Genomic DNA, 27,924 nt, shown 5'->3' with positions numbered 1-27,924 from the left:
AGAAGCACTTTTTGAGGATCAAAAGCAACACGAGGGCATACCTGACTTGAGTCTTTCTCAATAGCTCCAAGAACCAGTGATGGCACGTTGTACTGAAGAGAAGCGGAGAAGTAGGAGCTGCTGCTTTCTCTGGGCACCACCAACTCAGGGTGGTTACACACTCGCTGCAATTGCATCAAAACTTGAAGCACGCTGACAAAATGACCCGACTTCAGTGCCTCTTGTGTCCTGGAGGAATACACATAACAAGATTAGAAAAAAACCTCTTCAGAAATCAAAATTCACAAGATGTAGAGTTGGATACTTTCAATCATTAAGGGGAGGGTATTATGTATTTTGCAGAAACATAGTGTCAATGTCTAGGACAATCAAGTAACTACGTAACCTTTTAGTTGTTTTTAAAATGATGTACATATCAAACATAACTTAAAAGGAAATTTGACTTTGACTTTCCGTCAGCAAATAATCCCAACATTCCTCTATCGAGCTTTTTAGCAACCATTCTCAGAAGTTTTGGACTGAGAAAAAGTTTGTGTGACAAGCAGCGGTAGTAGTTCTACTATGCGTTTCCTAACTGGTGCTGCCACTATTCTGCAGGAGCCGACAGTCACATATCTCACCCAGGTTGTGTAAGGATGTCCTCGTAGAGAGTCTTCTGTCTATTTGAGAGACGGCACTTCAGAATGTGCTCATACTTCTTGGGAAGCTGTTTCTCGACATCCCTTTTAGAGCGCCTCAAGATGAATGGCTGGATCATCTGCAGAGTAACACGAGAGAGATTGTCATTAGTAATATGTACTCATGGAATGTAGATCAAAATCCCATTTGACAGTTTTACAATCAGAAGAATATGCAGGGACATCACACACCCTATGCAGACGGATAACCAATTTGTGGCAATAGTCCTGGTTCTCGTCTGAGTCAGCCTTGATAGGAAAGTGCGAGTATGGCCTGGTAATTCCTGGCAACAGGAAGTGGATCATGGTCCAAAACTCCTTCAGCGTATTTTGAAGCGGAGTGTGGATAAGAAGTATCCTTTGCTCACTGGGAGAGTCACAGAAAAAGGTCAGTGATATTATGTGAAAATATCCTGCGAATATAATTTAACAGAGACAATTTGAACACATCTAGTACCTTCTGAGAGCAAAGATAGTTTCCCAGTGCTTTTCTGTCATGTTTTTGATGAGTTGCACCTCGTCTAGAACCAGATGTCTCCATCTTTTCTTCAGAAAATGTCTCTGGTCTTTCATCAGCAGCTTGTATGACGTCACACACACATGAAAGCTGTTGGAGTCCTCCCATAACTGGAATTAATCAAATGACATGTTACTATATGAACAGCCATTGGTGAAGGTGAAACTTTTTTTAAAATAACGAACAATGTCAACTACGAGGGTATGAAATACAAAAAGTCTCACCATTCTTTTGTATCTGCGCTCCCTTCTGTTACCCAGGTAGAGGAGAATCTTAAGACCAGGACACCAGCGCTTGAACTCCAGCTCCCAACTCAACAACTTGCAAGTTCTCACTACAATCAGATGGGGTCCCCAAATGCCTGTGGAGAAAAGTAGTGTTTAAAATGCAAAATAACAAAGAAGAACTACAGCAACTTTGAAGTGCCACATACCCTCTTGACCAGCTAGGTGGGCCAAGTAAGCCACCGTCTGCACAGTCTTGCCAAGGCCCGTCTCATCAGCCAAGATGCCATTGAGCCGTTTCTTATGAAGGTTTACCAGCCAGTCCACTCCAATCTGCTGATATTCTCTCAACAACCCATGCAACAGAACAGGTGCTGGACTGCGGGTCTAGTGAGATGGAATAGTAACATCAGTTGAATGTTATAAAATAATAGAAACTTTTTTTTTGAGTGCGGTATTTCCTTTTTCTTACAGACGTAGTGATTCTGAGGCTGCCCTTGGGCAGGAGGAGCTCCGTAGCAGCTGCCACTTCAGCAATGTCTCTACCAGCCTTCCCATTTGAGTTAGACATAGATTTATCTGTACTGCGTTGTTGGTCCATGCTAAGCAGAGAGTCGATAACCACTGCTTCCGGTGGACTGCTTGGAACACATTCCATTTCTGTAAAAAGAATGGATATAGAATGGTAAAAAGGGACACCGCTCAGTGGTAAGAATGAAAAAAAATGACTGAAAACCCCAATTTAAGTACAAAAAGGCACCTTCAGTCTCCTCCACATCATCCTCATCGGAGCAAGAACTAGGCTGAGGCCACTCAAAGTCATCAGCATAGGCACCGGCATACTGTTTCTTTAAAGCATCCAAAGACATCTCAGCTTTAAAAAAAAGAAGAAAGAATAAAATTAACAAAACAATACCAATTGGCTAACACATGTTTGGCATGAAAAATATTAGTATGGATAATACAGTGTAAGTATTGTTCGCTTTTTATCATTAGCATGTAGGCTATTACCTTAGCTTTAGACCAGTAGGGAGTGTAGCCATTAAAAGGTTGCTTAATAGGTCTGTTACTTTAAGCCTAACTGGACTACAGCACAAACAAGAATCACTTATGGCCTACTGTTAAAAAATATTATATTAGGTAATATTACTGTTAGCCTGGAATAAAAAAATAAACTGAACGGTATTTCCTGAACGGTAAAACCAGGAGGAAAATAAAGCAGGAAGTTGTGTTTCTAGGAGGAATCTAAATTCTGAGACACCCCATGAAAAAGAGGAATCTGATAAATAGATCTGAAACACCCGTGTGGCTCAGACACATAGTACATGGTACATGGTAAAACAAAATTATATTTTCTTTTATTATTTAATTTTAATGTGGTAAAGATGGATTATTAAAGTAAATGTGTAGCAAAAGTCTAAAATCTGAAAAATTATTTAAAAATTTTCTTATGTTTAATTCACATTTAAATAAGGAATTCTTTTTGTTTTTGATTTTTTAAAAAGTCATGTTTATTTGATGATTAGTAATGAGATTTTATTGAACTAAAAATAAAATTATTAGTATTGATAACATCTTACCAAGATTATTTTATACTCATTAAGGGGAGTAAAAATACATCAGTAAATGGGATTAGATAAACATAAAATTTCTTTTGGAAAAATTTGTAGAAAATGTTTTCATTATTTTGTTAACCTGCTAATTAGGAAACATAAATAAAAACAGACAAAGTTTGGTTTTCAACTCATATGGTTGATATAGGAGAATATAAATGTTCTTCATGTTAATCCCAATTCTGCTAAAATGCTTAACAAATATTATCCTCAATATTTAATGTGCAACTGTGGGCCTACCTCCCTCTAACTTTACGGCTGACTGGAATTTTAGAAAAAATAAAAACATACATCGACTCAAACAGCACATCAAAAAATGTTTAATGAGAAATTATAATCACGTACCATCTTTTGCAAGGTTGATCAATTCTGCTTTGTGGTCTGTTTCTCCTTCCATGACTTCCTGTTCCTCTATGGTGCTTTCTTCATCAGTGGCTAAAAGAAACCCAGACAGATTGTGAATTATTTATGGTTGTTCTGCTTTTATTTTATTTTTTAGATAACACTGAAAACTAACCCTCTTCATCCACCAATGAAAAACCTGATTTTCTCTTTCTACCAGTGTTAGCCGCCTCCTATAAAATGGAAAAGGAAACCCATGAATTCATACAGATTTTCTTTTATCACACAGACAAAGTTTATCTAAGATGAGACCTACAATGTTCTAAAATCAGGACAGCACCTACCGTTTTATCGACTGTTTCTGCTGTTGTTTGACCAGGAGAAAAGGAGAAGCACAGTGAATATAATAAAGAAAGTACACAACAAAACTATGAAATTATTTTACTATCAGTATTTAAGTGGCTTGTACCTGTTGCTTTTTGTGGGCCAAGTGCTTTAAGCCTCTTCTCGTTGATTTGAAACTGCAGCTTAATTTCCACCACCTTAAAAAGGAAAATCTTTTAGACTGGTATCAAAAGTATTCACAAATAAGAGCAATACATAAGTAAATAAACACCTACCTGCTCAATGTTTGACCAGAAGAACTCCACCTCTCGGGCAATCGTACTGGCAATATGACGAAGATGAACTTCCCTTTGTTTCTGTGATCTTTCTTCATTTTTCTTCTGTTCTTGATGGTAACGAGCACATGTACGAACAAGCTAGAACAGAGCCACCAAAGACAAGTTCAAAGAGGCATTTTCTGTAGTTGAATTAATTTATTCTTAGTTTCACATTTTGCTTGGTGTCGAACCTTCTTTGCAGCGGCTTCCTTCCACCTTCTCTCCTGAGCAAAGTCTGCTGCCATCCACTGCATCTCCTCCAGGAGGTAATCCCAGTGGGACTTTGGACGTGAAGCTTCCATAAGCTTAGGAAGCCTGCTGGCTGACCACTGACCCTCCTTCCTTAGCTCGGAAATGCGCTGGTGTACCTGACTCTCCTGAAATACAAAAAGCGCAGATTAAAAGCCAGGATCAGAACTATTTCATCCAGTCCAAAAATGACTGGAGAAAGACATTTGCTAAACAGCTGTTTTCTTTTTTATTTGTTTCGAGAAAGAATGGAAAAAGAAGTTTTCCAATACACTGTGCTACGTCACAATTACTTGCTCAATATTCTTAAAGATATAAAAAAAAATCTTCCAGTAAGACTGCTTCAAAAACTGGCATAAAAAACAGGATATGATAAAACTAGAGGTTCTAACAATATGAAAGAGTTCATGATGCTACAACTTTCTGTAACTCACCAGTTTGGCCTGCTCAACTTGCCTATCCTGGGAGCCTTCTTGTGGGGCCTGAGCGGTCGTGTTTTGGCTGAAGCCACCTATTTTGACAGAAGAAATTCCGTTGGTTCCCGTCAGTTTAGACGGGGTTCCTGGGTTGACATTAGAGCCGAGAGGACGAAGAGAACCTGCTGTGTGTGGATTTGAATTGGCAGCAGACGAGGGAGCGGGAACCACGGATGTTATTGATACCGAGTTGGTCATAATCCTCTGAGCAGGCTGGTTCGGATCAGTACCGGGACGAGCAAGTGCCACCGTCTATGGAAATAAGAATACGAAAATTTTCAAATATTATTATAGCTTTTAAATATAAAAACTTGCTGGCAGTAAATTACAACTGAATTTGTCAAACAAAATGTAAGTAAATAAAGTAAATTATGACACAAATGTAAACCATGCAAGGTTTAATGTTTGTTAATCGATCCAGAATCATACACATCAGATTTTATCCTCCACACATACTGACCGCTTGTCCTGGTTGCAGATTTGTCTGGGATTGTTGTTGCTGGGACTGCAGCTGAATATGAACACCTGGTTGCATCTGCTGCAGCTGGGACTGAAGCTGTGTGTGGGGATTCATGGCAGCCAGCACAGGCACGCCCGCCTGCACGTGGACTTGCACACCAGGATGAGTCGAATTCTCCACTAACTGAGCCTGCTGAGAGAGAGCCAGGGGTATGCTTGCCATCGGTAGGGCGCCTTGCGGCAGCCTGCTGGGTAGCTGAGGAGGAGGGGTGTGCAGGCTGGCTGCATTCTGGACAGGCGGTCCTTTGGATGGGTCGTACTGCTGCTGGTTCTGCTTCTGTCCTGCGAGCTGGACTGCTTGAGGAGTAGGTGGCATACCACCTGGATACATGGCAACCAAAGTATAGAACAAAAGAGTAGTAAAGAGAGCAAAACAAAGAAAAAACTTTTAAAATAAGCCAAAAAGTAAATGTTCACATTTTAGTTTTTTGCATTTTTTTTCTGAACGTAAAATACCAAAAATAAAGTTTTTTAGTAGTTTTCCCTTTAGAATTATTTGAGAGACCCTTAAATCAAAGTTAAATAATTTGAATCTAGTGACACCTGGTGCAATTACACTTTTATCTTTTAAACGGCTGTGTGCACTTTAGAATTCAGAGCTCTTTAAACCTCTGCTTAATGAACTAAACGTATTCATTAACAGTAGAGTAACTACTGCCTGATGATCAGAGCAGAACTAATGAAACTCATACAGCAAAATGATTACAGAAGAATGAAACCAATATGAAAATCTACATGTCTCTCAAATGAAACACTACTTTGATTAATGCAAAACCAAAACACTGCATTTCAAATGCGGAGAGAATGTGGTTAAAAAACAGAAATAAAACTGTACATGCAATAAAAGGTTTTTAGAGACAAAACAAACTTCAAAATAAACATGAAAAGAACTTCTAAAACATAAAGACAGCAAAAGGAGAGGCGAAATAAAATAAGGAGAGCAGACACTCACAAGGACAGCATATGTTTAGCATGCATGAAGCGATGTAAGTGCAGAAACCAAGGCATCTGGATGCCTCTCACAAAGACAAATCACAAAGGTGAGCAAAAAGGACACACATGGGGTTTTGCAGACAGCAGGCCTGAGCAGAGCTGTGCACACTAAAGCAGCACCTGCCTTACCTCCCTGCACGTCACATCACCTTGCCTAGACGCCATCAACACCTGGCCCTGACACACCCACATCACCACAATCGCAAAAACCTGCGCCGTGAACAAAACTCCTCCGAAATGATTCCCCTCTTACTTAGGCTGAGGGGAAAGAAGCCAAGTCAGAACAAAATGTCATGAGGATAATAAGGAAGGAAACCAAAAAAAAGACTAAGATGAGATAAAGACACTCCTGAAGGCTGATGAAAGATGATTCGGAATCCGGTACAGATAAAGACGATGGGAGATGGGTTTGTGACAACATGGCAATGGGAAACCAAAAAGTGTCGGGTGGATTCTTACAATGGGGAAAAACTCGTGAAACCCCATTGCAAAGTGATAAAAAAAATCCCACAGGGTTACCACTTTCTGTGATCCACCTCCAAATTAGATGTTAATCCATCAGCATGGGAAGGTCTGTCCAAACAAAAATGACAAACAGGAACAGACTTCGGAAAAGAAGATGATTTATGATCAGGTGATCAACAAGGAAACCCAAAGAAACAAGAAAAAAAAAATCTTAAGACATGGCATCTTCCCACTGAGTGGCTACTCTTCTTCAGAAATGGATTGTCTTCTTCCCCATTTATCCTGACAGAGACAGCTGGTGCTGGTACAGCTAAGCCTGAACTTCCTGTAGACTGCTGAGAAAACCAGCAGATGGATGAAGATCAATTTGATGATGCTGCCTGGGGTTTGTTTGGGATTCACTTTTTTTAAGTCTGAGGAAGGGCTTAGGTCCAGCAGCATCGAACAGAACACACAACGGCCTGGTGGTGGCATTCCTACCTTGCGCGGTCGGCATTAGCTGCTGAAGTGGAACGCCAGAAGCTACACCAGGATGTTGGAAAATCAGCCCATGGCGACCAACGTCAATCCGGGGCCTCTTAGCCTGATCTGGGATTTAAAACACACAATACCCTCATAACGCAAAAAAGGCACTAGGCACAGAGCAGTGACCTTCCGAAGACCTTACAGGTCACCTCTCCTTCCTCGGTTTAAGCCTTCAACACAGAAGCGCTAGTAGAAGATGCCAAATATCTAAAAGCAGAAGCAATTAGAAGGAGAAAAGAAAACAAACAAAAACAAAGCAAACGGGGGTGGGGAGAAACAAAGCAACATCAGAAAGACAGGAGGCTGCAACTCTTGCCCTACCTGTTTGCACCATAGCCTGTTGCCTCTTAAAGGCATCCATGTCTCCAGGGTTTGTGATGGAGCCTGAAGCTCCCCCTTGATGTACCTGAAAAATAACATCTATAGCGATTAGGTTGTTTATATCTGATGTATGTAAATTTTAATTTTGTTGTAGAAAAACTATGTAACTAGTTTTGAAAATAAATATTTCCTGTATCACCTGAAACTGCTGCTGGGTAGAGAAAGCAGCAGAAACATTGGGAGGGAGCTGTGTTGCTATAGCAACCGGTGTCACTGCTTGACCATCCTTTCCTGTAACAACCTTCACCTTAAGAAGGAAAAGCAGTGAAAAATGTGTTACTGGGAAAAATGTGTTTTGGGAACCTGTTCTTTGAAATCCAAAGGAAAGTAAAAGATTTATAAGATTACAAATATTCCAGATGTCTATCTGACTTAATAAACTAAAGAAAGTGCATAATTATAAAGGCTGTTGGCTACTGTGTTTACACACCAAAATGGTGGGATTTCTTAGATTAACAAAAAAACAAACACAATATCCCTCAGTATTTGACTTGCTGATCACAGTGGGGGATAAACACAAATTGGCTTATTCTGGTCTCTGGCCACCTGATTGGTGAATCTCTAGTGAGCACAATCTAAAATTATAAACAACACTTGATACCTCGTCATTAATAACCTCCGACTGTTCTTCTTCGTCGTCCTCGTCATCAAGATCCAAATCGTTCTGTCTCAGGTAAGTATTTAAGGGGTGACAATGTTTTTTCTTAAAGGCGTGATAGTCCATGATATTCCCCTGAAGATGCTGCAGAAAGAACAGTTCAACCATGTACTCTTTAAACACTTCTTTCAGGCTCTCCATCTTCTTGGTGTGGTGCTCCAAGCACTGCTTTCTCAGCTGTGCAATCTCAGGAGTAGCAGGAGAAATTTCCTCTAGTTTTTTGGGAGCCTGCTTCTTAATGGAAGCAGCGATCATACCGGTGGGTGTGAGAGGATTGCTGCTGATCCCTGGCGGTGGACTCGTGAGGGAAGAACTAGAGGGTGGAATGGAGGAAGGTATGCTGAACGTGGCTGTAGCTGGGGTTCCCACTCCGGTAACCACACCTTGTGCAGTCTTCTCGAAGACGATGGGGCGCCCCAGCTTTCCTTGGATGATGTTGCTAATCTGTGGCGGTAGACTGGAAGTGGTGATGTGTCCAGGGCTGCCCAGAGTGGGGAGTGTCGTTCCAGCGGCAACAGGACTTTGAGAGCCAAGATGGTGGATGGTGCCACCGGTCTGAGAATGAGTCTGAGAGAGCCTCCGTTCCCTCACTGAGCCTGGGGCTCCTGTAGAGGCAAGTTGGACCTGCCCGGGTGGGGGGGCAAGCTGGGCGAGTGCCGTCCCGTCCTGATAAACAAAGTGGCTTCCTCCCGCCTGGCTGCCTAAACTGATCTGTCGCACTATCATGCTAGCTTCAACAAACCGTGTGGGGCTTTGACCACGGACTCCCAATGCTGTAGGAGGAGCCCCTGGCCTTGTGACACCTTGTAAAGAGACGGGGCTATGCTGTGTAGGACTTTGGGGCTGAATAGGCTGGGGCACGGGTGAGGTGACCTGAATGTAGGAGGATGGAGCATGCTCAAACCTCCACTGAGATGCACTGTGCTGGAACCCAGGCGATGCTGGATTCTGGATGGGGAGCGGAGTTAAAGTGATCTGCTGATTAGCAGCCAGTCCCACATTTTGTAATGTGATGTTCACATTCTGTCCTGTTACTGGGCTCCGACTCATGATGATTTGATAATTGGGTGACTGAGGGGCTGAAGGGCTGGCAGCAGAGGAAAAGGTGGTCACAGGAGACTGAGGGTGGCTAGCTGTAGCTTGTTGTTGTGTAGCTGCCATAGACGGCTGCTGCTGCTGCTCCTCAGCTTCTGACCCGGAAACAGACTTGGATTTTTGGAGCTGTCGTTGCATATTCTGTGATCCACTTCCATGGTGCATTGCGTGACACTGTTGCTATTCGTGAACACAATCTATGGAAACAAGACAACAACAAAAATTATTTTCACCTAAGGAACTGAAAACAAGGATTCCCAGACATCTTATTCTGGTTTGCCAACCAAGTATTGACTTGTTTCAGAGTGAACTGCCCATCTATACAATTAGAATTAAATGGACTTCTTATTTTGGCAAAATTAAACACAATAAGTTACAATTTAATTGTCCAATATATGATTTGCTTGGAAGCAATGCAAACGTTTGATACTAATTTAGTGGCAGAGACTCTACAGAGTAAGGAAAATGTCAGTTAAACGTAACCAATATTGTCATCTTAACTTTTATCAATAATATTGCAAATGCATTTTTTTCTAATATCTTAATGTAACCTCACTCACCAGAAATTATTTTTCAATTAGTTCTAGGCACTGAATTGAAATTTCAAAAACTGTATGCAGTGTTATCTCAAGAACCTATTATCGAGTGCTATTAAAATCAATTGTATGAGTAGCTTTTCAACAAAATAAGCAAATATATAAACTTTAATCTTTTGATTTAAACATGTCTGCCACATTATCCCATGAACAAAATGGGAACATTTAAAGTACCTACTATTTTATCATCATACAATTTTCCTGGGGTTTTCTTTGCTCAATTATTTTTCCTTCTCAAATATTTTGCCTTACTTTGTTAAGGTATTCTTCACAATGTCAGGCAACATATATATTACTGCAACATCTATAAAAAGAGAAAATATGTCCATGTTTTGTGATAAGTGATAGGACTGTGAGACAAATTATACCAAAATTATAAATGAATAAAAAGGCTACATATATACATGAGCTTGGAATAATTTGAAAAACCTTTTAATGATATTTGACATTAACAATTAAATCTTTGGAAAATGTTTCTAATGTATTTAATATCATTGACTCATATGACTCAATTATACCTCCAAGTGCTAAACGCAACTCTTAACGCTGAAGGAATAATCCTTTTAAGAAATTAAGTGTCCTAGTTAAAGGGGGTTATAGAGAATATTCATAACCAAGTTGCAGTCAAGAAGAGGCCGCCAAAAACCATACATAATAATAAACACAAACATAAGGACGTTAATCAAGATGTGATACAATTTATACAATTATAAACTGTATCTCTTTTAGGTTTCCGGAAACCTTTACAATGCAATTGTCTGACAATAATATTAGTATTATATGTTTGAGTTATAACCCGTCTTGACACGTTTGTACCGTGAAAGAACGGTAGAAAACAGCAGCATCCTATTATTCAAATATGGAAGAAAAAACACAACACGCAAGCAAAGACGATGCACGTTAATGACACTACCGATAATGATTTGACTACATTGGGTTTAATTACCGTTATAACATATGCGCGTTGAATACTACTTTTTATAAATATACAAAAAAAGAATGCACAATTATCAGGCATGTTTTTTTATAGCTGGGGAAACGGACAACTTGAGCCAACAAATATTTTTTGATTGCTTTATACAGTCGTAACGCAAACATCACCATCTGCTCTGGGGCGTATCGCTATCCTGCAGCGCTAAAATAAGGGATGAAACAGTCTACTCCAAAATAAAACTGCATACAAAAATATTTCAGTTAGGACATAATTAAGTACTTAAAATAAAATACAACTAGCTGCTATAGTTTGATATTTACAACAACATAAGCTGTCATTCAGCATTTAAAACGACCGTTTCTACGGAGCGCGTGCTAGCGGTTAGCTTGTTTTCGCTAGCAGGCCAGAAGCCATTGAATTAATACATACATCATTTAAACTCTGCTACTTACACCGTGTGGGTCGTCTGTGTTAGTTTCATGAGGTCTAAGTCATGTTTGCAGTAGGTCAAAATCTTAAACGAGAATTATTCCATGAAATATTCACAAATGCTCACTCTAGCCGCTTTATAATGTTTTGAAGCTAGGATAATTTCATTCAGCAATATGGCGGCGGCGGCGACCTTCTGTGACCCGGATGTGATGGCATTCTGACGTCAACGAAAATAAATAGCAAAACAATCAATTTCTTCAGTTTGAGAGGTTATGGTTAACTTTTAAATCCGACAGGAATTAAGGAGATGCTACTTTAACCGAAGTTAAACTGTTTATTTAAAATAATACAAAAAGCGCAAAAAAGATTAAGAAGAAATTGCCTTTATTATCATAGATAATAAATGACATTTATTTTCATCACACAGTGTTAAAACAAATTTTTGCAATTTTATGAAACACTCTTGAAAATAGAAAAGGTAATTGGATAAATTCTATCACTCCTCTGCTAAAATATCTTCACAAAATACTAAATTGTTAAAATCTTATGTCCTTTAAAAGACAAAAACTTTAAGTCAAAATTTGTCAAAATTTGTATTCATCCAAACAAACATCATAAAGCAACATCAGCAAACATAAAATAATGTGGACACAAACATGAGCAATTTTACATGCAATAAGCATGTAAATGACTGCATCGCTACCTGAGTAAACAGATTTGTTCTGGTCAAGCAAAACTCATTTTAAAAGACGTCTAGTGCATTTTATAATACAATCCAAAAATTAGTCTTTAAGACTGACAGTCATAAAACAATTTCTCCATGACATCAAAGCACTTTTTAGTTTCAGTTACATTCATTTTGCCTGTTATATACATACAGGCACATTTTCCTAATATTGCTACACACTCGCAATATTTGGTCATTTCATCCAAAAATATACACCCACCCAAGTGGACATTAAGAAAAATTTCAGACAAAGGCCCACTCTAAAGAACAAATTCCTCATCTTATCTACAAAAACAGAAGCACAATAAAAATAACAAATGGCCTAAAATCATTCACACAATATGTGTTTAAGAACATAAAGCTGAAAAATTAGCTTTTTTGGTGTGATGCTACAGTTGCAGATGGGATGGTAGGATAACATCAGATACTCTTGTGGTCATTTCTCCGACATGGGAACAAAGTGCTTTTGTGTTGAATGAACCGTTTAGATTGAGGGGAGATGGTTACCATTATGTTTGCAAAGCTGAAAGGCGTCGCTCAATGCACTTCTTACCTGAAAAGATGTAAAACAAATGATGATCACATTTGAAATGCACCCATCTCAAGTCTAATTTAGCAATGTGATAAATATTGGTTTGCTAGTGTCTACACACATTTTTCAATGCTGTCAATGTCCTTTTGCTCTGTGAGGATTCGGGATAGACCCTCCATCAGCAGAAGAGCTTTATTGTAGCGCTGCACCGACGCTGCACCGTGGTGGAACATCTCATCCAAAGCAGCAGATTGAATCTAAATATTGTAAGTACACACATTTGAAGGACTGATACAGGCATCCCTTGATGATGTAGAAATGATAGAATCTGATGTGATATAAGTTTTGGCACTATAAGGTGAGCTCACCATATGCACAGTGTGGCCATAGATGAGCTTCTCTGCTGTGAGGCTATTGAAGCGGTCCATGAGCTTCTGTTTGTCAAGCAAGAAGGTCTGAAGCCGATCGTTCAGGGAGCGACAATAGGTCACGCAGTTCTTGTACAAGTTGTTGAGCTTCCTGATCACTGAAAAATAGAAAAAGAAAGTTTTTTTCAATGTTAACATCTTATGCATTGTTCAAAAACATAAAATCAAATGTGTTTGATCAATTGGTGTGTGACTTAGAATCTACAGTCTCTGACCCCTGTGGCATCTGAAATAAAATATAAAAGTACAAAATACAACCAGAGATAATCTATATGTATGCATAATTGATTGTTACATGCTACAGGTGTAACACCAACAAAGTTTAAAATCAAATTTGACAAAAATCTTAAATATTCTATTCTGGACAATTCTGTCTGCTTTTCCCTTACTTCAACTTCTGAATAAGACAATACCATCCAAATACTCAGATTCTTCCTGATGGCCTTAATCAATCACATTCAAGTTGAAATTATTGGGGGGGGAAATGCATGCGTGACATTCTATTCCAGGCCAATAATCTCACCTTGTTTGACTGACGAAGAGGTCTGGAGTTGGCCTTGTTTTATGTTTTCCTTTGCAGTATGCAGTGCAGAGGACAGAAACTCTTCAGCTTTCATGTACAACACCAACTGCTCTGCATAGCTGGCAGCAGACAAGAAATATTTTGAAAAGAGAAGGCTTACAAGCTTAAAAACCCCTGCACATGCTGAGAGAACATAATTTTTAAGTAAGTCAACGCCTGACACTTATCTCACATTGTAATGAAACAAAATGTGAAACTACAGCAAATGTTGTGTTTGATATATTGTGCGAGTCAGGGCTGAGATACGGCAATGATGTCACACCTGAAGCTGATGCGTCTTAGTTACAATTACAACTTGAAATTTGGAAAAACTAACTTCCAAGTCTAAGCAGAACATGCCACGAGTTTTAAGCAACTCATCATATTACCTAGATGTTTGCCTAGAAATCTGGCTTTGAAACGTTACTGTTTGCAGATGGAATCACTAAAAATCTAGGTTGAAATGATCCATTTATGTTTGGCTTTATAGCATAAAAAAAACACATATAAATGTGGTTTTATTTAATAAGACTTAAAAATCCAAAGCTTCTGAATACTATCTTCTATCTTAACTATTTCCGTTAAACTATAACCTATAACCTACTTAAAAGATGACTGACTTTGTACAAGCAGGGAATGGCATCATACAACTCAGGCAGTGACTCACATTTATTAATTTGACATGCTTCTTACCTCCACTCTCTGCTCAGAAGGCTGATCTGATCTGCCACAATGCTCTGCTCTAAAAAGGAAATATCAGGACTGCCAAAGTCCTCCGGCGCTGGGCCTCTTGAGGAAGCCAACTCCATAACACAGGTGACAAAAGCCAAAGTGAAGCGTAAATCACTCAGAGCATCTGTATGAACCTGCTGAGAAAAGACAGTGGGTATGAAATTCCACGAATACCAAAAACCTCAGATGTCGAATTTGTCATTTTTGTAGACAGCTTTTATTCATTTTTACCTCCATCAGTGTATCTTCAGGGAGCTCTGGAGGGTGGAAAATCAGACCGCTCTCTGGGATGGCATCCATTGCTTCAGTCTCACTTTTTCGTCGGCTTCCTCGTTGGAGAGGACAAGCGTTCAGTATCCAACCAGAGTTAAAGTAGGTGGGAGAGCCTGCAAGTTAGGCAAAATGCAAGTTTCAACCGTGTTACTGCCATGAAGATGACTGGCAAGAAACCTGAGATACATATTGAAAGTTGCAACGCATTACAACACCTGCTTCATTTACAAACTCCCAAAGGAAAACTCAAAATAAATAGTTATTCAGTTTTTAGGGAGGTAATAAAGCCCCTACATGAGAGCAGGTTTCCCTGTGGTGGAGAACCCATGGCAAAAACTGCAGGAGGCGGGCTGTCTGAAAACTGAAAAACTTTATAACATCCAGTAGGTGGAGCTGTAGAGGCAAAAAAAAGAGAAAGATGACAGAAACTCTTAGGAAGGAAACCAGTAAATTGAACAGACAATAACTTAGTGAATTTGATTAGAAGTACATAAACTGGTAATACTTGTGATACTTTGACGTTTTACCTGTTGTATCAGTGCTGTTGTCCCAGCTGAAGCCACGATCGCATCCTTCTTCAAACAGATTAGCTCCAAAGGCCGCTTTCAGCAGCATGTCGGAAAGCCTGCCGGTGCTGAGGGACCTGAACATTGGAAGCAGACAGACACATTGCAGTGCAACACACCAGACAACATGTTTTCAGATAAAAGACAGACTTCCTTCACATATCAACTATTACAAATGGGTATTTAATTTGGCACAATGCTATTACATTATCATTTAAAATGATTTTTTTTTTAAAATAAAAAAAGACACCTTTTAAAGGGACCCTTTTTAATGGCCGGTTTCCTGCTGATGTTGTTCTGGAAAGCAGGAGATTGATCGAGGCATTGCAGGTTTGACGCTGTCAAGGTTCGGTTTGGCTTTCTGGGTTGAACATGCTGTTAGAAAAAAAAAACATCCTAAGTTTTAAAACCAGCCAGATAAGAGCTAAGAGCTTTCACTAACCAACTGGATGCCTATTGATGCACTTTTTTTTGTTTTTAATAAACATGAGGTAGAGGTTAGATACATAGGCTTGGTTGCATAAATGGGGATGCACTTGTAAGTTCTAAATTGTCTGTGTTATTCAAAACTACTGCCTCTATCGAAGCAGCTGCATATCCTTTCCCCCCCATTTTATGTGTTATAATCTCTAAAAAAGTAACATTTAGAATGGACCTTTGAGATCTAAAACAACTTCAAAGTTGTATTGGCCATGGGGATCCTGATTAGTACATGTCTAGAAACACATCACAGCTGACCTTGTGGCTTGCAGTGACCTGTGCATCGGGGGAACCAGTCAGCAGTCCAGTTCTTGTGCTGAGCGGGAAAATTTGCTCAGAGGTCTTTGGGGTCATTCCAGCTGAAGCAGAGAGTATCACATAACTTATTATCATTCTGGTTATCAGATGACGAGTGTTTTTCCTCATATACCTCAGACATGACGAGTTGCAAGGCAAGTGCTGCGAAAATTGAATGCGTCAGACTGAACACATGGAGAAGGGAAGATTTTATCACTAAATAAACCTAAAAGTCCACTTAGTGTCATAAATTAGATCTGTCTCTGTGTGTCAGACAAATTTATTACCACCCAAAATGTGTGAACCAAGTTTTCATTTCTGATAAAAATGATCCACAACACATCTAACAAAATTCCTTTTCAATTATGAAAATTAATCAGTTATTGCGCCATTGTCTTTGCAACTAACCAGCTATGCTTACCCTTCCAACTACACAAATAATTTGACAACCAGTTGCTGCATTTTTTTACATTCATACAAACATACACTTTGAACTGCCTTATTGCTGAAATGTGCTATACTAATAAACCTGACTTGACATGTGTCACTGTCGGGGCTTTATGTAACTAACAATATTATTTAGTATATACCAAGTTCGCATAGACCTTGTTACACACAAAAATTAAAGAAAATACACAACTGTTTGGCTACCTGTTGGGGAGGACTGTTCTGGCTTCGCTCCTCCTTTTGCCAGTTTTGGGAAGTTAGTGACAACACCTGGGCACGAAGCTCGACGCCGTCCACACTGCAGCGGGGTTACATTGACTGGTTGCAGATTCCGCGCCATGCGCTGGTAGTTGTGAATTTGAGTTGGGACGGGAATCGGTACAGACGGGCTGCATTTGCGGCCATTTAATGCAACTGGATTGCTGTGTGCGACACAAAAAAATGGGTGCCTAGGAGTGATTTAGGGTGAGATAACTAATAAATAAAACGAACTAAAAGAAAAACAATATGAATCTTGATCTTCATAGTTTCCTTTTACCTAACGGGCTTGTTGGGAGAGTGCAGAAGAGAAGGATGTGCTGGTGTCCTTCTCAAGGGTTCAGAACCTCTCCTGGTCAGTGGACACCTCCTTAAAAGATTGGTAAGACTTGCTTAGAAAAAACTTGTGTAGTAATTTCTGACAGTGGTAAACTAAATCTTAAATCAAATAACTGTACAATAAGGGGAAACTCACCCATTGATTGTTAGGAAAATTTCAGTGGGAGACCCATCTTCCAGCTCACTTGTGTACTCATCTAAAAAAAAAAAAAAAAGAAGCAACAAAACACACAAAAATCAGACGAGCAGGGGGGAAAAAACGAGAAATTAAATAACCAAGATTTCTGGTCAGGGATGCTCACGTGTCACACTGGACAGCTCAGCTGGCACCATGACATAATCTTCAGCACATGACGGTGGGTTTCTACAGCCTTTAGGTGCTTTTGCTTTGCTCTGTAAGCCGGTGGCGTCCTCTGTTGGCAGGTGCAGCTCTCCATCGGAATGCTGAGTAAACAATTAAGAGATACACAAAAATATTTGCCAAAGGTTTTTGCTTGATCAGGTTTGAGAAACAGCTGGCAGCTCAGAAACCAAAAAGTCTGATCTTTTTTTCCAGTCAATGAAAGCACCACTGCTAAACCCATGCTGACAATCTTCAGTGTGGAAGTTGTTACTTAGGGAAGATAATTTTTTGCATCAGTGGAATGTTTAAAAATAAAATCAGAGAAAGCACAAACGTTGTTAGAAGCCTCTAGCAATGAAGCCATTTTCTATAAGGCATGTCAACTTTTCCTTCGGGCTGCTGCTTCTGAACATGAACGGCAAGAATTGGAACAGAACATGCTAGATTATGAAATACTGGAAGTGTTTTTGAAAATCTCACAGTTACATGTCTAGTTTCACTTAATATCAGACATACAGTCATGTTTACAGTTTGGCTTAAGGTGGACTTAACTAATCATGCTAAACACAAAAATAAGATTCAAACAACAGCCAAAAATATCAACTTTAATTACTTGTCTTTGTTTTGAACATACTGGTAGCCAACTCCTGTTCAACTGCAGAGCTGTGTAACATTGCTACCTCTGACACATTTACAATGTTACATAGCATCTGTTCCTAATGTAAATAATCAATGACAGAAAGGATGCTTAAGGCTCCTGCATATCGCTGATACGGCATACTTCCACAGAAAAACAAACAAATCATAAGCATTTCTTTATTTTACAGAGAACTTTCTCTTCATCGGAGAACATACTTGTGGCGAGGCGAGCTGAGATGTGGAGGAGCTGCAGGAAGAGCTGCCTGATCCAGTGTTGGTGTAGGAGATTACAGAAGAAGGCGAACCTGCTGAAAAACACGCACCTGCTGTGTTAGGAGCTGAGGTACAGCAGCTTTACTGGCACTACAACAAGGCACAGTACGCACATGTTTTTGCCGGCAAACTTGACTCCAAGAAAGGATGGTGGAAAAACTCTTCTGCAAGTGAAAAGATTAACGTGCCGTTTGCATAAGTCACACTTAAAAAAACAGATCTGGAAGATTAAAAGGAACGGACTTACCAAAACTCATCCGCTCCTTGTGGTTTCTCTTCAGAAGCCCCAGAAGCAGGTGCCTTAGGTAAGCTGAAGTCTCCTTTGGGATGCTAGAAGAAGTTGACAGTCAAATTTGCTTATTTCATTTCACAATACACCAATAACAAAACAAGAATTGTAAAGTCAAGCCATTACCAAGACTTCATCTAAAGTAATTTAAGCCCTTCTTTTTAAACTCTGTTTTCTGAATATGTGCACTCAATCTCTCGTGCTAAACTGATATGTGCCTTTGTCGTTTTCCTCATTAATTCAAATGCCCTCCTAAGTATAAATCATAAATATGGATATATTGAGCAATTTTCCTCTGTTCCATTTGTGCATGTTGCCTACACCGTAATAAATATATAAATATTTAGAAAATGCTGCTTCAGTGTGTAAATCTTGCACAAATATGGAAATTCTTAATCTAATTAGCGTCTTCAGCACCACAGCTCTTGGCGACATGGTGTGCACTGTCAGACGGGGTGTGTGTGTGTAAGGGTGTGCGTGCGCCGAGCTATCTGAGCTGTGTGGAAAAAGATAGCTGCACAGACCATTAGCTGGCATCTCAGGGCAAGTTATATATAGAAAGAGAAGAAAACAAACTATGCCTCCTCATACAAAAACACAACCCATCTTATCACCCAGCTGTTTCATTGCATCAGATAATGTGGCTGTGGGCCATAGACCAGCCAGTAAAAAACAGCGTGAGCAAAGTAGGCCAACAGCGCATAAATCTATCTGGATGCTTTCCCAGGTTGGAGTTCTTCAAATCAGAGTTTCAGTGTCAAAAAAATATGTTTGTGGTTCTTGAGTTCCTGAAAATAGTTCATCAGATTAATGATTTTTAGATTAAAAGAACACAAGATGTATCATTGTACATCTGCGGAATTTAATAGATCATGGAAAATAGCTGATGGATCCTGTCAGGTGTCCGTATCAGTTTCTTCCACGTCAGGACTATTTTTAGTGTTGGTGGAGGACTTATTTACTGACTTCTAAATATAACAGTGGCAGCATGTGTCTGCCGACTTGAATGCATTTACACCTTGGTCACATGTGCACAGAATCAGTGACGTGCGGTCAGGGGAGGCAGGTGAGGCAGTGCCTCACCAGCCATCATGGAAAGAAAGAAAATATATAATCATAAAGTAATTTAAATTGTTATATTCATCCGGTGGTTTGTACTAAAAAATATTTATTTTTCACGTAGCTTCACCAATTTCGATTTTTATTTGTTCAAAATCGCTGAATTTTCTTATTTTCCCATTCAAATGCTTGGAAGCGATGCCGGTGAGGCAGCAGCGAGCTCTGCCTCACCTTGGATTGCGCAACCCCTGGCTCTGCGCTGGCTGCTAAGCGGAGAGAGCATGTTGCTGTACGGCGTCAATAAAATGGTTTAAACAAATTTAATATGTGAACTTATTTCCAATAATTTAGCTTATGTATATAATGTACAGTGCTTTTTGTCACCAACTGTGTTTGTGTAACGTGTTTCGTGTAATGAGCGATTATAAACGGCAGAGAACAGGTTCGAGGTGAGGCAGGCAGTTCTCTTGCCTCATGGCAGGGGGCGCTCAAGATCCCAGACGTTCGTCTTGTTCACTCCTCAACTGCCGAGTAAGTGACAGCGAGCTAGGCTAAACGATTCGGGAAGCAAGTCAAGTGCAGCGATAGATTATAATGGAGATAGTGATTTTTTTCCTCTCGCTTATCCCGACTTTCGACATGGATGACTACATTACAACACTAAAAAAGTTTTCTCAAGTGGACTTTCAATCGAAGCAGGAGATAATAACCTTTATAAGTAAAGGTAAGACAGTAATAACATTTATTTTGTTTTGTTTTTTAAGGAAATGTGTGTTTTGTGAGCTACAGTTTGTATGTGTAAGGATGCAGAAGTGAAACATAACCTGTAAACTGCTGTCAGTCTATGCATCTAATTGCAAATCTGATTCTGATGACGTCAGTGCCTCACCAGCTATGAACCTCACCGCACGTCACTGGCACAGATGTCCTTTATTTATTAGCAAATCGAGTGTGGACATGACCAGGGTTCTTAGCGATGTCGGCTCCTATCGTCTTTTCCACGCATTTTGTATGTGTACGTGCGGGTACGTGTGGGTGTGTGTGTGCAAGCATTGGACTGTACATCAGCGTAGGGGGGAAGGTCAGGAAGCCACGCAGTCACCTGGGTAGCAGAGTTTCGTTGCTTTCATAGAACAGACGGAGCTCTTGTGGCGAACTGGCCTGAACAAACAAGAAAAGTTTGAATTAAAACAAAGAATGAACTACCATTGAAAAATATCTGTTTGGGATCATAGTGAACCTACGATGCAGTACATTCTGATTCTATGTGTTTCAATACGACTTCAGGATTCGATGCAGTTTGAAGAGATTGGGATTTCTTCCATTTTAAAATTATCTCAATTTTTCCAACATTATGAACATCTGAGCTTGAAACACTTACCTTGGCAATTTGTTAACATTTTTACAGTTAGATTGTATCATCTATGCTTCATAAATCAAGGAAAAATACAAAGCTCCAGTTGGCTCCTAACTTGGGAGGATAACTGCTTTTTGGACATTTAGACTAACTCAGATCTACCTAACAAAAAAATGGGTCTAAATGCAGGTTCTTTAAAGCACAATTTGTGATGTTCAACACATTTTATTTCTGAAAAATGTATTTTAAAAAAGACTGTTTGAATGCTTTAGTGGGATCTGAATCAGATCTAGTTTCTAAACGGTCAACTTGTCCTGAACCTAAACAAGCAGAGAAATTGCCTTTCTGGTTTCTTCAGTCGGCTTTTAGCTCCATGCTTTCAATTGGTTAATGTTAACTCATTCAGGAATACGGCAAAACTAAGACAAATTAAGACAAAAAATTATAATTTTTAGATTTTAGAATTATATAAAGGTATGTAAACCAAAACTTTCTTTTTCCAAACTCAGTTTTCTTTTTTCCATATGTATCCAAACATTTAAAGACTATGTGGAAACCCTAGAAATAATACATTACAATAGAACAGTATATGATGCAATAAAATCCTACACACAATTTTTTGTTATTGTCCTTTCAGATTAATTTGTGTTGGATTTAGAGATAGATAACACAGTTTGAATTACATAAATAATCCACTACTGTACCTGTGCTAATTCTAATAAAAGTATATTTCCAAGGATATATGTGAGGCATTACAATGCTTATGTACCATCAGTTACACTAAAGTAAATCTGTTAATTGTTAAATATGACAGAATTGTGTACAACCGTGCGTTCTTACTGAAAATACCCATATTGGTCACTTGCTTATTATTTGTGTAGTACTAAATAAATATGTCACCGTACCTCATTCAACATAAGACATTTCTAATCTGATATCCCCAACATAGCTCTGTTTAATTATTGTTATTTTCAATAACTACTGTGTAAAAGATACTCCGAACACAGACATGACAAATTGGAAGGTCTCCCAACCAAGGGAGCCATAAAGATATCAGAAGCAGCAGCTAGCTATAGACTAACCCTTGGACTTAACACAACCCAATGGCCTCAGAGGCAACCATAGAGTATAAACTTCCCTATCAACCTCAGAAAGTGGAACAAAAATAGGCTTGGGTGCTAAAGCAAAACAAACAGCCATTAAACATTTCTAATCTGCGCCACGCATTAAGAATAGAATGATTTAGGCCTACAGAGACAAAACAAAACTGAGTTTAAACCTGTGCCTGTGTTTAAGTTACATCTGAGTCAGTCTGTAAATAACAGTTTGACAGCATGACTACAGCAGCCACGTGAATAGAAGAAAGTAATAGGTGGGGTTGTGAAACGCTGTTTATTCTGGGTTTAGAGAAGTGGCTCGTGGCCATTTCCGCATGCCCCTCTCCATAAAGACGGCTCATTACTTGGAAGCAGTCAAGCTCCACCAGCATTTTCCATCTTACAACACTCATCCCATAGACATGTTGTTTGTCATAGCTCTGTTATGGATCATCTTGTTGTTTGTGTTACGAAAGGGAGACAGCAAGTTATGACAGTAGGTAGTACGCCCTCTCTAAAACCTAAATCAAAACAATGACAGAGACCTGAGCTAGGGTTAGTTACCACACACACGTAAGTAAAGGAAAGGACATTTAAAAGCTGTTATTTCTCTTGTGCTTATGCATCTAGAGGTTTCACTCACATGAAAGGGAGCTTTCCCAGTCAGACACTGGTATACAATAGTGCCTATGCTCCACAGATCGGCCTTGGCATCATAGTTCTGGGACATGATGACCTCAGGAGCCTGTGTTCACACAAACGTCGTTTACAGCTTAAGGGCACAGTGACATTACAACCTGCTGGCACAGGAAGGCAGAGTGAAAACTTACCATGTACATGGGAGAGCCACACAGTGTAGCAGCCATAGTGTTTAATTGCAGGTGCCGTGCAAATCCAAAATCAGCTGGAAGGACATACGGAGTTAGCATGAGTCTGCAACCCATTTTTGGAAAAACATTGTCAACGCAACGGTATGAGTTAAAGCTATTACCGATCTTAATGCTGGTATTTATGGAGCTGGACTTGCGCCCCTCTGGGTGGCAGAGCAAAATATTCTGGGGCTTCAGGTCTCTATGGAGGATGCCTTTGCTCTGCAGGACTTTCATGGCCTTAGCAATCTGCTGCAGGAATACCCGGATGGTATCCTCACTAAGTGTTCCTTTGGCTGTTAAAAGGAGAGAAATACACTATATTGGTTCAAATGTGGAAAATGCAGAATTTTATTATTTTATGTTCTTCACAGTATTTTATAGTAGAGCTATAATTACTTTGCAAATAATAATAATAAAAAAACTAAGGTATCTTATTCTTGAGCTCATCCCCCATCTATTCTGTTCCACTGAGGCTCATAGGATAAGATGGGTGAGGTCTTATGAGTCATATGGGTTCTCCCTCAACCTTGCCAAAAGTGCTGTGCTGTAAATAGCGATATGTGCCTTTTCTTGGCATGAACTTAGGAGGTTTACAGAATAAAGAAGAGGAGCAGAATTAGACCAAGGTCGCACATCAGTACATATAGATGCACATTAACACCGAGCAGGGAAATTTAACCGCCTCCATGGTAAAATCATGTTTAAAGGCTAGTGTTGAGAAAGTAAAAGCTCAAAAGTCTCAACCTTTTGACTAATAGGGAAATAGCAACCTGATTTCTGTAGACAGCCACAAATTTTGTGTTGATTGTCAAATAATTAGCAAAAGGTAGTCGAGATGCCACCAAAGTTTTGTGGCCAATTTAAAACCTCAGTTTTTTTTTAAAGCTAAATAAACTTCCACCAATTCTGATTTCTCTTTAAGAATCCTAACTAACAGCACTCAGGCAAGCCATTAATCACCATTTCAGCCTGAATGAAACATGACCAGTGAATTCACTGGTCAATACAAAAAGATTGAAATTTTGAGTTTTTATCTTGTTGGACAATCATCCAAAATTGTCTAATTCTGGTCAACAACTAATTTCTCCATGCATCTCCAGAAAAAAAATAAGTCAAAATTCAAGAAATGCCTACTTGAGAGGCTTAATTTATCAAAGTTAGGTATTTCTTTTTTTATTTTTATTTTTAAAAAGCCTGGTAAATTTTCCCTGCAATCATCTGAAGCTAAAATATGTTTAATGGGGTCCCTGAATTAAAATCCTAACATTCTATTAAAATGTAAAAGAAAAGGAAATATTGCAATATATTTGCAACAATGAGATTCCCAAAAATCTCAGAAACATGTGACAGTGCTCCAACCTATTAGTAAAACCCTTCAGAGTAGGGAGTTAAAATCCTCCTTTTTTGCTTTGCATCATAGTATGAAGGAAGACAATGGGGAAAAAAAGGTATGTATGCTTGAGCGTTAAGCTCTGTGTTGGGGTACACTTACTTTGGAGATACTCTGCCAGATCGCCTCCATTGCAGTACTGAAATCAAGTCACAGACAAGTCTTAACAGAAGCCTAGGCACATTTGCATGGTGAATGTAAAAAAAAAATATATATATATATATATATATTCTGTCTGGTTTGCAACATAAAGATAAATCAGTCTGCACCATTTCAGTCTCCACTCACCTCCATTATGAGATAAATACATCCACCCATCTCCTGTTGACATGGAAAATACAAATAATCAGCTGAATGTTTTATTAAATACAGCTGTAGCAACTAAAACTTGATCAGATGAGTGAACAAACAGACAGAATCCATGTTTGATTAATGGACTGAGATGGAAAATTATACAACAGTCCATCAGTGTCTTAGAAGGCACACTGACATGTTAAACAACAAGTGACAACACCTCATGTATTAGATGGACCCCACTGGGGTTTTTTTGGCCTGCCTTATAAAAACTTCTTAAAATTCTCGACGGCCATAGCAGAGAACTCAGGAGCCTGAAACTTGATCCAGCTAAAGCTGGCGTTCAGCACCGAGCCCTCGAATCATCCAGGACTCCTTCCCGATTCAGCACCCCTCTTTATTGCCATTACAAGCAAAAAAAATCCACCAGCAGCAGACCAGTGAGGCGATATCAAGTGAGGTAGAAGGTGCGAGAAGTTTAGGGTGTCAGTACAACATGACTAAAGGGAAAATCAACGAGTAGAAAAGCAAGTTACACAATCCAGTTAAAGATACTTTGCCTGGAGTTTCACTTTAACATATGTTTACCACTTGAAAAAGGGTTGAAAACACCTTACGGCCACTATCTTTAAATAAAAGTGCAAGACTGCCATAAACCTAGTGTGTCTTTGCTCCATAGAGACACTCAGATTTTGTTTCTAAGCCATTGTTTGACCTGCTGCACCCTGCCATCTGTCAGACATTGTAGGAGATCAGCTTAGCCGTGCCTACTGTCTGGCAGGTGTCAGTAAGGTGATAAGAGGAACGCGCGCACACAGAGGGTAAACTCACATCCAACACATGGTTTGTGCTGTATAATATGTGTCCAGTTAAAAGAAAACATGACATTAGCTGTGCAATTGTCATAACAGACTAAACAATCAATGAAAATAAGGCAGCTTTGTAGTTTTAGATGTCACTTAGATGATTAAGATTATAATACAGCATGGTGGTTGCACAAAATAAGCAACTAGCAGAACTGGCCAAAGGCATAAGCAAACAAAGAAACTGCTTAAAACTCCCACACACCAACAAAGGGCCCCCAAGAGCAACAAAACTACAAAAAAGCCAGATTTATGAATGTACGATTAAGAAATCTGTATTACATATAAGAAGAAAATATTATATCATAGCCTTCCTACACTATTTAGTATTAACGTCAATCGGAATTTCTTTATAAAAACAGATACTCTCACATATCTAAACATGTAATTCCAGGTACTGTGAATCACATGGCTTGTAAGATTTAAGCAATGCAGGTTTGGTTGTACAGTCAACCAATAGTCATGCAATATTATTTTCTTCTTTTGTCTCTTTCCAGACACCATCATAATCTCAAAGGCGTGATGCTTAAAAGTTCATGTAAAGATGAGATTTAAAAAAAAAAAAAAAGTGATGTTGAGTTGTAGTGGGTGATCACGGTTGGAAAGTTACCAAATCAAATTCTGTTTAGAGGCCCGTCTGGTGCGGGGCTGACTCTAGCATCTCACATGAAATGTTGCAGCAAGTTTCATCATCTGGGAGTCAAGACTCTAACACAACGTGTGTTTGGAGATGCGTGTGAGACTGAGCAGTGATAAGAAACGCCATCCTTACCTGATAATCAAGTAGTCTGACAATATTCTCATGTCTGAGTTCCTGGAAGATGTTTAAAATACACTATTGTTGTTAAAGGTCCTAAATAAGACAGTCACAAAAACAAATACATAACATCAGAAAAAAATTACATTACCTTTAATATTTTGATTTCTTTTCCAAGCAAAGCCTGTGATTTGGAAAAGTTTTTCTTGTTGATGCATTTTACAGCAACTTCCCAGTCACGTTTCTTAGAAAAAAACAAACAAACAAAAAAACATAAGTAAAATGAGCAAGAACTACTTTCGAGGCTGATCTGAATTTGCCACAGATGGGGAAATTTACCTCTTTATGTCTGCCTTTGAACACAACAGCAAAGGCACCGTGACCAACCAAGTCCTTCCTGTTGAACTCAAACTTCCCAACAGACTCCATGGATATAAACATAAAACTATGTACAGTACAGTATGTCAGAGGAGCTGGGAGAGAATGACTTTGCAACTGAAGCAGACACTCGCCGGAACACCGGGGAGTCCCATGTCAAGGATGAAAGATGCCGCCTTCACGTTTCATAAGCCTCATATTGGTGGAAATTGTCGGCAAGATGACGAAGTATAGCCGTCAACACAAAAAGTAGTAACAACGTGAAGTAGTAAGCAACAGCGCATGCGGGTAAAATGCAAGCGGTCCACCAAGTCCCAGCCGCTTCTTTAAAACCGTCTCTCGATAAAAAGCCGTCTTAATGAAGCCTGTATGTATAGTCGTTTGTATTTAAACACTGAGCTCACACATTGTTGTGCCTCTCACCTCTCCAACCATCCGCAAGTTATTCTTGCCTCATGATGAGCATGCGCAAACAGCTGAAGATGTTTTTGTTGGTGGTGCTTTCATGGCCATCTCGTAAATTCAACCTTTAACAGAAGCTACATTTAGCTGTAATTCAATTTATATAACCTGTATGTCAAATGAAAACAGGCTCTTAAGATTGAATATACGTTTTGAAAATGTATAGATGACAAGTATCAATTTCTAGTATTTGATTATAAGAAAACTTCAGGTTATTTGTTGTTGAGTCACCCCGGGTTCGCTTTTATACGCATAGTGCCCCACCAACGTTTTGAGATTTTGGATTTTATATGATAAAAGTAGCACTGGGAGGAAAAAGATTCATGCTTTTAAAAACATGAATTTCTAACAAATGAAAATCTGAAAAGTGCGTCATGCCTTTATGTTCAGTTTACCTGAGTAAGTATTTTGTAGGATCACCTTTGATCGCAGTTACAGCTGCAAGTCTGTGGGACAATGTATAGCAGCATTATATGTCTACATAGTGATACTATTGCTCAATTGTCCTTTCAAAATATCGTTATCTGAGCCAAATTGATGGGATAGGGCCTGTGAGAGTCATTTTTTAAGACACAAATTTTTAACTAAAGGTTAGGTGTGGCCTTTGACTGGGCCATTCTAATACAAGATTGTGTCTAAACCATTTTATTGTTGCTTTGATTGTATATATAGCTATGTTTGTGTCCTATGTGTTTTGCAGTTTCTAATAGTCTGTTTTTTCAGGATTTCCCTGAATTTAGCTCCATCTATCTTCCCATCACTCTGACACAGCATGATCCTGCCACCACCATGCTTAACCATGGAATGGTGTGCTCAGCATGAAGCACATTGCAGGCTCCATAACATGTTATT

The 27,924-nt window shown here is 39.2% G+C and overlaps 2 protein-coding genes across 14 annotated transcripts in view; both read right to left on the bottom strand.

Moving 5' to 3' along the window:
- Window positions 1–11,554, bottom strand: part of ep400 (E1A binding protein p400) — a 30,980-nt gene extending 19,426 nt beyond the window's left edge. For 6 of the 11 annotated variants that reach the window (XM_028033108.1, XM_028033104.1, XM_028033107.1 and 3 more), the window contains exons 1-21: window positions 11,379–11,553; window positions 8,245–9,593; window positions 7,783–7,890; window positions 7,584–7,668; window positions 7,218–7,325; window positions 5,221–5,600; window positions 4,719–5,012; window positions 4,227–4,412; window positions 3,994–4,134; window positions 3,843–3,915; window positions 3,718–3,737; window positions 3,549–3,606; window positions 3,377–3,466; window positions 2,179–2,292; window positions 1,891–2,078; window positions 1,628–1,805; window positions 1,419–1,555; window positions 1,135–1,304; window positions 870–1,044; window positions 621–757; window positions 42–228 (exon numbers count right to left, since the gene is read on the bottom strand). In XM_028033108.1, the coding sequence (XP_027888909.1) occupies window positions 42–228; window positions 621–757; window positions 870–1,044; window positions 1,135–1,304; window positions 1,419–1,555; window positions 1,628–1,805; window positions 1,891–2,078; window positions 2,179–2,292; window positions 3,377–3,466; window positions 3,549–3,606; window positions 3,718–3,737; window positions 3,843–3,915; window positions 3,994–4,134; window positions 4,227–4,412; window positions 4,719–5,012; window positions 5,221–5,600; window positions 7,218–7,325; window positions 7,584–7,668; window positions 7,783–7,890; window positions 8,245–9,561 (4,146 nt within the window). In that variant the 5' untranslated portion in view covers window positions 9,562–9,593; window positions 11,379–11,553. Of the gene's footprint in view, window positions 1–41; window positions 229–620; window positions 758–869; window positions 1,045–1,134; window positions 1,305–1,418; window positions 1,556–1,627; window positions 1,806–1,890; window positions 2,079–2,178; window positions 2,293–3,376; window positions 3,467–3,548; window positions 3,607–3,717; window positions 3,738–3,842; window positions 3,916–3,993; window positions 4,135–4,226; window positions 4,413–4,718; window positions 5,013–5,220; window positions 5,601–7,217; window positions 7,326–7,583; window positions 7,669–7,782; window positions 7,891–8,244; window positions 9,594–11,378 lie in introns of those variants that run through there. The other 5 variants (XM_028033110.1, XM_028033106.1, XM_028033111.1 and 2 more) reach the window with 4 other exon arrangements.
- A 171-nt stretch (window positions 11,555–11,725) lies between these two features.
- On the bottom strand, window positions 11,726–27,062 carry ulk1a (unc-51 like autophagy activating kinase 1a). Of its 3 annotated transcripts, none has more exons than XM_028034740.1 (26): window positions 26,572–27,062; window positions 26,384–26,476; window positions 26,248–26,289; window positions 24,607–24,639; window positions 24,421–24,457; window positions 23,048–23,221; window positions 22,887–22,960; window positions 22,700–22,801; window positions 20,705–20,763; window positions 18,502–18,584; window positions 18,368–18,418; window positions 18,198–18,289; window positions 17,302–17,443; window positions 17,136–17,196; window positions 16,941–17,030; window positions 16,607–16,824; window positions 15,917–16,017; window positions 15,429–15,553; window positions 15,140–15,255; window positions 14,907–15,005; window positions 14,571–14,725; window positions 14,301–14,473; window positions 13,569–13,687; window positions 12,986–13,143; window positions 12,739–12,874; window positions 11,726–12,638 (listed from the first exon to the last, which is right to left on the bottom strand). In XM_028034740.1, the coding sequence occupies exons 1-26, from the start codon at window positions 26,671–26,673 to the stop codon at window positions 12,595–12,597; spliced, it is 2,679 nt and encodes an 892-aa protein (XP_027890541.1). In that variant the 5' UTR covers window positions 26,674–27,062; the 3' UTR covers window positions 11,726–12,594. The 3 variants fall into 3 exon arrangements, with proteins under 3 accessions (XP_027890541.1, XP_027890539.1, XP_027890540.1); XM_028034738.1 differs by having other exon boundaries at window positions 11,728–12,638; window positions 14,301–14,476; XM_028034739.1 differs by having other exon boundaries at window positions 11,728–12,638; window positions 14,301–14,476; window positions 18,198–18,286.
- Window positions 27,063–27,924: the final 862 nt, after the last annotated feature.

The sequence above is a fragment of the Xiphophorus couchianus genome, chromosome 12, assembly GCF_001444195.1.
Source record: "Xiphophorus couchianus chromosome 12, X_couchianus-1.0, whole genome shotgun sequence".
Lineage (NCBI taxonomy): Eukaryota > Metazoa > Chordata > Actinopteri > Cyprinodontiformes > Poeciliidae > Xiphophorus > Xiphophorus couchianus.
This window is presented reverse-complemented; position numbering and strand designations above follow the sequence as displayed.

Excerpts from the sequence above, each read along its gene's own strand:
- ulk1a (XM_028034738.1), bottom strand. The coding sequence starts at position 26,673 with ATGTTTATATCCATGGAGTCTGTTGGGAAGTTTGAGTTCAACAGGAAG. Across the intron at positions 15,006-15,139 it reads CAACAGCACTGATACAACAG|CTCCACCTACTGGATGTTAT; the intron begins GTAAAACGTCAA and ends TTGCCTCTACAG. Across the intron at positions 12,875-12,985 it reads ATGGCCACACTGTGCATATG|ATTCAATCTGCTGCTTTGGA; the intron begins GTGAGCTCACCT and ends TACAATATTTAG.